General features: G+C 45.3%; 3 protein-coding genes across 4 annotated transcripts in view; all 3 read left to right on the forward strand.

Annotated features, from left to right (window-relative positions):
* LOC107097351 (malate synthase-like) overlaps positions 1-3706 on the forward strand; it is an 18376-nt gene extending 14670 nt beyond the window's left edge. Inside the window, exons 12-14 of the mRNA XM_015394478.1 lie at positions 688-755; positions 2930-3054; positions 3176-3706. Coding sequence (XP_015249964.1) covers positions 688-755; positions 2930-3054; positions 3176-3344 — 362 coding nt within the window. The 3' untranslated portion in view covers positions 3345-3706. The remainder of the gene's footprint in view (positions 1-687; positions 756-2929; positions 3055-3175) is intronic.
* A 3198-nt stretch (positions 3707-6904) lies between these two features.
* On the forward strand, positions 6905-8128 carry ndufc1 (NADH:ubiquinone oxidoreductase subunit C1). Of its 2 annotated transcripts, none has more exons than XM_015394477.1 (3): positions 6905-7026; positions 7668-7771; positions 7884-8126. In XM_015394477.1, exons 1-3 carry the CDS (start codon positions 6981-6983, stop codon positions 7941-7943), a joined length of 210 nt encoding a protein of 69 aa, XP_015249963.1. In that variant the 5' UTR covers positions 6905-6980; the 3' UTR covers positions 7944-8126. The 2 variants fall into 2 exon arrangements, with proteins under 2 accessions (XP_015249963.1, XP_015249962.1); XM_015394476.1 differs by having other exon boundaries at positions 6911-7026; positions 7659-7771; positions 7884-8128.
* A 1542-nt stretch (positions 8129-9670) lies between these two features.
* Positions 9671-10167, forward strand: part of mgarp (mitochondria localized glutamic acid rich protein) — an 8091-nt gene continuing 7594 nt past the window's right edge. The window contains exon 1 of the mRNA XM_015394482.1: positions 9671-9835. Within this exon, the coding sequence (XP_015249968.1) occupies positions 9760-9835 (76 nt within the window). The 5' untranslated portion in view covers positions 9671-9759. The remainder of the gene's footprint in view (positions 9836-10167) is intronic.

The following is a 10167-nucleotide window of genomic DNA, read 5'->3' on the forward strand; positions in this document are numbered from 1 at the left end:
GGGGGGCTGAGACACACTTAATATTATCAGCGTTCTGATGGCATTTTAGCCAAAGGATTTTTATCAAAAACATAATTAATGTGCAGAAATAAGGAACAGTTGTATTAACCATACATGGAAACAGAGTTTTATGCGGCCCCCAGGAACTTGGGGCCCTAGGCAGCTGCCTATTATTGCCTAATGGTAAATTCAAATACTTTTTTCTTTGATTGAAAAGTTTTTTGTTCAATGAAGTGAAGTTTTTTTTAATTGAAAATATATTTTTTGATTGAAGCAACTTTTTTTGATTGAATGATAAAGAAACAAATCTACCTTCATAGCTCATCAGAGCTATGAAGGTAGATTTCAGAGCGTCGGGTCACACAGCGTGAGAACAAACATGGAGAGCTGTGAACTTTTAAACCCTGCAGTTTCATCGTACAGAGTGAGCTGTAGCTGCGTGCAAAATATCGTACAGTGTTTGCCCGACTTACGTCTCCTCTCTGTGGTCTGTGAAGAGGATCACACCATTTCACTGATGCTGTCCTCCCCATGCAGACAGTCCGTATGGTCCCTGCTTAGAGCTCACAGATCAGGAGAATAACTGCTGAAGGCATCATGGCCATGTTTCCATCTGAAAGTTTGAATATGATGAAATAAGTCTAAGAAGATTTAAAGATGACGGTTAAACTCCATGCTGTGTTCCAGGGAAAGGCCATTTTTTCTACAGAGGGCAGGTGGAGGATTCAGCCACAGCAGAGATCTCAAGATCCCAGGTAGGTCTGAGAAACATTCCTGATGCAATAAACCACGGCGGACTAGAAACATCTGAGGCAAACACCGTGTTTACATTCAGACTCAGTGGGATGTTGGTTTTTCACCAACCCAAAGCAGAACTTTAAGTCTCAAAGAAAAGGACTTGCAGGACATTTTGTCCCTCATTCCAGAAAGTGAAACCCACATTTTATAGATCCATTAACCATAGAAGTGTTTGAAGCATTCGGTGTCTAAGAACATTACATTTTTACCTCTAATGAAAAAAAGATCTCTAATGTGATGATGGCCATAAAGCTGGTCAATTAAAAAAGACTGAACTGTAAAAATCAACAATCAGCCGTTTCAAATCAATAAAGAGTCATCAGCTGCTACAGCACCCCCACTACTGCATCACCCCAAGTCTCAGTCCTCTGATTTAGTTCATTGGATTAAGGTCCAGAGTCCAGAATTTATGGTTCTTCAAGTCTGCTGTAGTTCTTCACTGATGTTTGGTGCCATGTTCTGGTCCTGGTCCACCGGTTTACCTGGAGTTCACATTCAACACAGCCTCAACCAGAACCTGATGCCTCCCTCTGCTCATCCTCCTCCACCAGGACTGAATCTGACCCGTCACCCAGAATCTTTTTGTCCTGGCCTCTGTGATCATGGGGGCAGTAGAACCAGTACACCCCCGTACAGTAGTGGTTTGAGCAGCAACTCCATGCTAAGCTTCATTGAGACGTTGGTTTCAGCAGGACTTGGTACCGACCCACACTGCCACAGGTGCCAAATGCTGCTCATTAAAGATGGTGCTGGGCTTGATTAGCCAGCAAACGGGCCTGATCAGAACCCTATGGAGGCTCTATGGTTGTCCAGAGGGAGATGAGTCCCTCCAGAACCAACCATGCCATCATAGCGACCTGGGCTTCCATTGGATCCCAGAGTTATCTTCTTAATCTGGATCAACGCGGGCGATGTTTGATTCTATGTGACTGTAATGAAGGTCTTCATTACTTGATGGTACAACACTTAAAATGTGTTAAATGATAAAAGAAATGCATGATGAAGGAAATGAACCGGATACAAACTGATTGAAATGGTTTATTAATGGTGGTTTCGGTGGCATCTCAGCTGGAACTGATTATGTCCTGTTAAAATACAACAAAGGGATGATATAAGTATTGATTGTTTAAAATGTTTGAAGGCTTGTATGGGTGTGGCTTACCTCTCTCTTCCTCTGCAGGGTGTTCAGGCTAAAAGATTCCCCGGGGGCCTGAGTACCTTTTAAAGGTTCCGGAAGAGACCAAAGCAGACGGAAGGGGGGGGAGCAGAGAGTTAGACATTTTATAAACTTAATGTTGGATTTGTATTCATATTGATAAAGATGTGTTTGTAGAGATGCTGAAAATGACTAGCATGGGCAATATATATTTTGAGGATTTTTGGTAGTTTGTCAAACCTTGTTTGTGTGTATGTATTTTGTTTTACCCTGTTTCTTGGTGGGTTTGTGTATTGGAACAGCCAACAGCTATAAAAGGCTGCATGTTGGCCATTTTGAGTTGTTGTTGCTGCTGAGACCCTAGGCCAAAATGAGCAGAGTTTGTTTTGTTTGTTAAATGTTGGTGAATAAACACCCAGTGGGGCTGCACAGTTTCTCTGCCTCAAGTCTCCTACTTCCTCCAACCGCTAAAGGCCATTCTAGCTATAAAAGGCTGCATGTTGGCCATTTTGAGTTGTTGTTGCTGCTGAGACCCTAGGCCAAAATGAGCAGAGTTTGTTTTGTTTGTTAAATGTTGGTGAATAAACACCCAGTGGGGCTGCACAGTTTCTCTGCCTCAAGTCTCCTACTTCCTCCAACCGCTAAAGGCCATTCTAACAGTGACATAGATCTATAGAATCCCTTTCTGGAATGATTTAGAACTTTTTATGAGGGTCCCACGTTTTTAAAAGAACTCAGATAAAAATCTGCTGCATGGATGTGGACCCAGGTGGAAAGGTTCTGGTTAAGGTCCAAAGGTCAAACCGAACTTAAGCAGAAGGCTTGGAACCTTTCAAGGGTGAAACGCTTATGATCCTGGTTCAAAGGCAACCAGAGATTAACTGACAGGTTCTGAATAAAACCAAACCGGATTAGGTGAATGTAGTTCTGCAGAACTCATGGCCCGGTTTCACCAACTGCTTCATGTTCTGTCAGGTGTGGCAGTGGATCCGTCACCAGGCCCGGCTGGAGGAAGACGGCAGGGTGGTGAGCCGGCAGCTGGTGACCCGGCTCACCAAGGAGCTCAGCGCTGAACTTGGTCCACTGGCTGGTTCTGAAAGGTGAGCAGCTTCAACTATCAGTGCTGTTGACCCAATCAGGCGTGTGTGGTTCTGCTAGATGACCCCAAACAACCTTAGTGGAACTAAAGGGTTCCTGAATGTACTGGTTGATTTGCTGCAGGATGGAACAGAACCTCCACACAGCAGCAGACATGTTCCTGGAGGTGGTTCTGAAGAGACACTTCCCAGAGTTCCTCACCTCATACTTGAACCTGGACCACACCTTCCTGCGCTCCCACAGCAGGAGGGAGGAAGAGGAGGAGGAAGGCCGATGGCGCGCCAGGCTGTGAGGAGAGAGCAGGACCAGGTTCTCCTTCCACCAAACCTTCCAGCACCACAGAAGAACAGGTTCTGTTCTTAGGGTCCAGAACCAGCTAAAACCCAGGAAGGAGTTATGTACTAGAATCAAGCCGGTTCTGATGCATGAAGCTGAGCGGTTGGACCGGTTCTGAGCTTCCATTCCTGCTCATCGGAACGCTGGGAGATCAGAACCAAGCAAATTGGTCTTAATCTAAACCAGGGCTGTTAACCCTGGTCCTCAGAGTCCACCGTCCTTCATGTTTTAAATGTGTCTCTGATTCAAAGGACTGCATTTCCTCAAATGCTGCAAAATATGTTAATTACCTTTTCATTCAGGTCAGGTGTGTGGAAGCAGGGAAACACCTAAGACATGGAGGAGGCCCTGAGGACCAGGGTTAGCAAACCCTGATCTAAACAATGTTCATCAATAAATCCTCTCCTGCTCTGCTTTGCTGTCTGACATCATTTCTTCAATCTGCAGCCACCCGGACCCGCCCCGAACTTTGCTCTGGTTCTGGTGGAACAGGTCCAACATTTTCAGGAGCTTTAGAAATGAAACAAAGTTGTTGTTTTTTTGGTTCTGGTGGAACCCCGGGTCAGGAGGATGGATGATGTTCTGGTTTTCTGTTACAAACACGTTTCCTGGTGCAGAGAACATCTCAGAGAATCCAGAGCCTCCAGGTGAGGTTCTGCTGAGATGAAGTGAAGCTGCAGGCTCCACGTGGTTCTGAAAGGTGAGCACCTTCTCCCCCCTACCACCACCCCCACCCACCGATCCACCAACAGTGAAGTTAAGAAACTGATGTGAGAACCTTGAACACAGTAAGGACGTGTTTATCCTTGTCTAGAGTAGAGAGAGTTTAGGGTTAGCACCCCTGCTTCAACTTCCTACATTCCAGCAGAGACTGGAACAAGGCTTCTAAATAATCACCCCTACTTAGGCAGAGAAAAGGCACACTTTAAACATTTTATCTCACAAACAGGCTAAGGAAAAAATATACTCTCACAGTTGATATAAATAACATTAACAAGGTAAAAAGCATGAAAAACCAGAACCACGGACAGAACCAGCCAAACAGTTCTCTTCCCACAATCCTTTGCCTCCAAAGTTGGGTTGTTCCTTCCTGTAGCCAGGTTTTGGTTGTTCTGGTCCAGTGGTTCAGTGGATCATCATCAGGTTGTGGTGCTTCCCCTCCAACAGGTCACAGTTGGTGCCTACCGGGGTGCAGTTGCCATGGCAGCAAGCAGGCATGAAGGCCAGGCAGTAGGGGAAGACACTGTGGCAGGAAGCAGGGTATGCCTCAACCTCCTTCTGCTGACCAAGCTGCCCTGTTTTCAGCACGTCCAGAACCTCTGAGCAGACCTGTGGGATGAATGCAGGGTGAGAACAGCTGAGAGAGAGGAGGTGAGGAAGACAATGGCGGTATGTCAGAGTCAGGGACTTGTCCAGCAGAGTGTTTATCTCACAGGTTATCTTCTCAAAAGAAGGCTCCAGGTACACCATTATCTTAGCAGCGGCAAACGCACAGCTTACAGCTCTCCGCGAGGCCTCGGATCTGAGAGGAGGTCAAGGTGCAATGCAGCATGATACTGAACGGTCCAGCGATGTACAGGCCAGGCGGTGGGGGGTGCAGTTGCAGTTCTGGCTCAGGAAGTTCTTGTTGAAGCTCTGAGGGTTGCTGTCTCCAAACAGCCTACAGATTTCCTCTTCAACGCGGTCCACACTGCCACAGCCAGGTCAGAACTCCCCACAGTGGGAGCGGCAGACAGTCAGCCTCCATTGGTCCATCCAAAGGCACTGATACAAACCTCTGATCTCAGCGTTTTAGGAGAACCGGACCAAATACTGATGCAGCCATGAGTCGGAGTGCTGGGTGGCCAAGGCCCCCTTTATGGACTGGAGCATCCACAGTGGGTTTTCCTGGGGGGGGGGGAGACAGACATGACAGAGCAGACATGACAGAGGAAGAGGAAGTTGTCCCGTCAGAGACAAACCATCAACAGAAAGCAGACAGATGTCAGCATAGCTCATCAAACATGGCGCCATGCTGCGTCCAAGAAAAACACAGGTTTCTACACGGTCAGTAGAGGTGGTACCCGTCTATAGAGGCGGTACTAGTCTACAATGGCGGTACCGGTCCATAGATGTGGTACTTGCTCAAAGAGGCGGTACCGGTCCATAGATGTGGTACTTGCTCAAAGAGGCGGTAGCGGTCCATAGATGTGGTACTTGCTCAAAGAGGCGGTACCGGTCCATAGATGTGGTACTTGCTCAAAGAGGCGGTAGCGGTCCATAGATGTGGTACTTGCTCAAAGAGGCGGTACCGGTCCATAGATGTGGTACTTGCTCAAAGAGGCGGTACCGGTCCATAGATGTGGTACTTGCTCAAAGAGGCGGTACCGGTCCATAGATGTGGTACCAGTCGATGATATAGAGTTTGTTTAGAGTACCAGAGAAGCACCAAGCAGATTTGCAGATACTGAAGTAAATTCTAGATCCGGTCCGGCTCATAGTGTCTGATCTACTGAGATATTTCTATGTAAACTTTCTTCTTTTCTGGTCTGCAGTAATGATGAAAAACATCAGGAGAAAATTACCCTGTAAACTTGGAACACATCTCCTCAGTCTCATTGATGAGGCTTCAGCATGTACTGGGCACATTTGGAGTTGATGAAGCGGTAAGCCATGTCCAAAGACTGGACCTTGTCCATCCATTGGACAGCCTCCTAAATGTCACCTGCATGCTGCAGCGACAGAGGGACAAAAGAGTCAGACGACAAGAAGGTCCACAGGAGGACAGGAAGGTTCATAGGAGGACAAGAAGGTCCAGAGAGGGACAGGAAGGTTTAAGGGGGGCTAGGAAGGTCCAACGGGGGACAGAAGGTCCAGAGGGGGACAGGAAGGTTCAGAGGAGGACAAGAAGGTCCAGAGGAGGACAGGAAGGTTCAGAGGAGGACAAGAAGGTCCACAGGAGGACAGGAAGGTCCAATCCTTAGATGATGGAAACAACAATGTTCTACCTTCTCCACCCATCAAAACATGAATTGGATAAAAAAAAGTAATAATAATAATTAGATTATTATTTTTATTATTTTTATTATTATTATGCCTACATAATGGTGAGTTCAGGAGGTGCTGTTTTACTTCAAGGATAATGTGTTTTCCTTTGCTTTATTAATATAAATTATGAGGCAGATATTAAATCTTTCTTAATAACTAACATTAAATGTTATATTATTGTTAATTTATACAATTATGCAAAAAGCTGTTTATCGTTCTTATGGCCTTTACAGCTATGGCCACATTTTGTGATAGCTCTCAATAACAATGATCAACTGAATAATGATAAAATACTAAATACAACAAAAAATTTAAACCATCAGAAAATCTACTTTTTATCCAACTGTCCTTAATTTGAAACAAAGTCATAATAATAAAAATCTTTATTAGGTTCTTACAACAAATAAACCGGGATTTTTCTCCCCAACATTTATGAATATGTTTTTTAATTTCATAAGGTGCCAGTTCGACTGTTCTGCGCTCTGTTAGTCAGGACTTCCGGTCCCTGTAATCAGCAGCATTAGCAGCGTTAGCATCGTTAGCATCAGCAGCTGTTCCTGCTAAGATGACTTTCAGCCGCTTGTTCTCCACAGCCGTCCGCATTAACAGAGGTGAGTCTCTGACAGCGTCCACATTTCAGAGGGACGGCAGTTAAAAGGCGCTGATTTTTAATTCAAACTATGCGTTTGATTTAAAGCCTGACCTTAGCTTAGCTTAGCTTAGCTTAGCATTAGCGCATCGATGGGAGCTTTCACTGTGATTTTCACTGTGAAAGTTAGTTTAGTTTAACCCTGATGGCTCTACTGTACTTTATTTAAATCCTTAGATGATGGAAACCCTGACCCAGCGGTTCAGGGTCATGTTAGCCTGAGCTAACAGCTAACAGTCTGCTTTATTGGCGCAGCTACTGACTGACATTGCAGAAGCTGCTCAATCCGACCTGATTGATTCATATAAAGTAAATTAAATATATAATTAAGAAAAGTAACTTTCAAAAACATTTTTGGAGGTTTATAAAAACATTTAAGTTCAACATATATTTTTGAATATTAACAATAAATAATGAGTAAATATATTGAAGTCACCACTGATGTTTACATCTAGGAACCAGTAGACCAATCTGCTTGTTTTAGTTCTAACCCAAGTGATTGACACGTTTGTCCAAAGTCTCTTCCTATCCACACATAAAGATGCTGTTTTTAGCAATGAGCTGATTCTTCCACGTCTCATAAATGGTGTTTTGTTCCTACAGCTGGATCCAGATCCGCCTTCACCAGCTCCAGGCCGGACACAGCCAACCCCAACTGGCTGCGGGTGGGTCTGGCCTTTGGGACGTCAGCTTTCCTCTGGGGCCTGGTGAGACACGCTGGCATAGAGCCCACCTGCCCATCAGAATGGACTCTGTCAGGTTATGGCTGACCCAGCGGGTCACGCCGCTCACCTCCTGCTTTGTCTCTTCTCTCTGCAGCTCTTCAAACAGCACAGCGCAGACGAACACGAGTACCGGCTGAGAAACGGCCTTCAGTGATCCCAGCCGATGGAGGCCCACTTCCTGCTGCGCTGATGGTGGGGCTGAAAGCGACCTTATGACTTCATGTCAGCATGGAACCAAGCACGTCTGGAACCTGCTGGAGTCTGGGTCCTCCCTGTTGGACCCGCCTGGTTCTCTTCCCCCTGCCTGGTTCTGTTCCCCCTGCCTGGTTCTGTTCCCCCTGCCTGAACTCTGTAAAATAAATAAATGTTGACCTGTAAACTGGGTCCTGTTGGTGTGATAAAGACCTGTGGAGGGACAGGGTCTGCTAAAGCAGCATCAAAGCTTATGAGCAGCATCATTACAGAGGACTAAGGTTATAGAATAATAATGATCACATCATAAAACATAGAAATAGAGCAGAACTATTTCCAAAGTCTAATTCAGTAGTTCTCCTCTAGACCACAAGGTGGCAGCAGTGATACCCTTTCAGTAGAAAACAAGTTTTAATTCTTGGTAAATTAGCATTAAACTGACCAGAGCAGTGGAAATCAATCTACTGATGCTAACGATGATCAAAACAGAATTCAGCCTCTTTCAGAGCTAATCTTTGTGTTTTATAGGGTGAAGAGAAAATAATGGCATCCAGGAGTCTTTAAACCAACATTAACTTTTTAAACCTTATAGAATATTTCCATAGCTTCTGGGATTATATGTCAACCTGAAACTGGCTGCTTGACCACCTGTCATGACCTGAGGGGGTCTGCATCGCTTTCAGCGGCACTAAGCGACTTTGAGGAAGGTGGAAGGAACTCGATTGACAGCATACGTCACTCCTCGTATTCCTCATTCATTATAAAGAGGGAGCAAACTTTCTCTGAGAGACTTTATTGGTGCAAATTGTACAGAGTTGATAATCAGGCTGATTCCTGCTGGGATCGATACAGAGATGTCAAAAGTAAAACTAAAAGTATAAAAGTAATGCAGGAAAAACACTACCCTATTAAAGGAACATTTTTCTACTATTCTGGATGATAAGTTCCTTAGACTTCATTTTCTTAGTTTTATAACTAATGGCAACAGTGTCACATTTAACTTTGCATCATCTTGATAAACTATTTATTTTGGTATGTTGAGAGTAAAAAAACAAAACAAAAAAATATATATATATAGGAAGGGAGAGAATAGAAAATCCATTTATTGTCCCACAGTTGGTAAATAGTTGTGGTGTTACAGCAGCACAAGATTACAGCAAAATGCTCACAAAACTTTTTACCTTAAAAGGTGTATAAAAATAACAGAATAAGTCACAGTGTTAAAATATATATATAATAAAACTGTATACAGTGCATTTACAAATGTTAATACTGTGCATCTGAACAATAAATAATCAATACAGCTACAGACATTTTTACAGTATATATATATGTAGAGAGAGGTGTGCATATATATGTGTAAACCTAAATATTTTTCTGTATTTAGTAAAACATTATAAATGTGTCTGTGCGTTGCAGCATGCATCCATCCTATCAGAATATTAAATTACTCTTAAACACAGTAAGTACATTGAAATTTGTTTGTTTTCAGCAAAAACAAAAAACGTGAAATTTAGCGAAACTGGTTCGGTTCCTGTTCATCACATCACACTGAGTGGAGCTACTGACCGCCCCAAGATGGCGCCACCAAATCAGAGAAGCTGTGAATGCGGGTCTGCCCTGATCTTATGGGGCGTCACCAGCAGCCCGTCACAACTTCCTGTCTACCTCGGTGGGCGGGGTTAGCTCCAGGCTCCGCCCCCCTGCGTGTTCCCCAGATCTCCCAGCTCTCTGATCCACTCAGCAGTTCGGAGCTCCGAGGCCCCCGGAGAGCAGACATGTTTACCTGCAGAGCGGCCTGGCAGCGGTGTGGGCCCCTGGCCCGGAGAGCGGCCTACAGGAGGCCCCTGGACGGTGAGTTCACCCCCCCACCCTGAATGTCCTGTGATGTAACAGCTCTACCTGCGGTAGGACACGCTGTCCTCCTGTGGATGTCTATGCATGGCCCTATAGGCTGGGTGGGGGGGGGGACAGGTTGGGGCCCTGGCTGGGTTGGGGCCCTGGCTGGGTTGGGGCCCAGGTTGGGGTCCTGGTTGGGGGTCCAGGTTGGGGTCCTGGTTGGGAGCCCAGGTTGGGGTCCTGGTTGGGGGTCCAGGTTGCAGCCCTGCACTGTGTCGCTGGCATGTTTGATTCATTCAGGGACTCCTCTGGGCTCCATGTTTTATCGGAGCCACGTGAGGCAGCGC

The sequence above is a fragment of the Cyprinodon variegatus genome, unplaced genomic scaffold (genome assembly GCF_000732505.1).
Source record: "Cyprinodon variegatus isolate N-32 unplaced genomic scaffold, C_variegatus-1.0 Scaffold687, whole genome shotgun sequence".
Lineage (NCBI taxonomy): Eukaryota > Metazoa > Chordata > Actinopteri > Cyprinodontiformes > Cyprinodontidae > Cyprinodon > Cyprinodon variegatus.

Bases quoted from the DNA above. Each gene is read 5' to 3' on its own strand.
- ndufc1 (XM_015394476.1), top strand. From the start codon at position 6,981: ATGACTTTCAGCCGCTTGTTCTCCACAGCCGTCCGCATTAACAGAG. The intron at 7,027-7,658 runs GTGAGTCTCTGA...AATGGTGTTTTG, and splicing joins AGCCGTCCGCATTAACAGAG to TTCCTACAGCTGGATCCAGA. The intron at 7,772-7,883 runs GTGAGACACGCT...TTCTCTCTGCAG, and splicing joins CAGCTTTCCTCTGGGGCCTG to CTCTTCAAACAGCACAGCGC.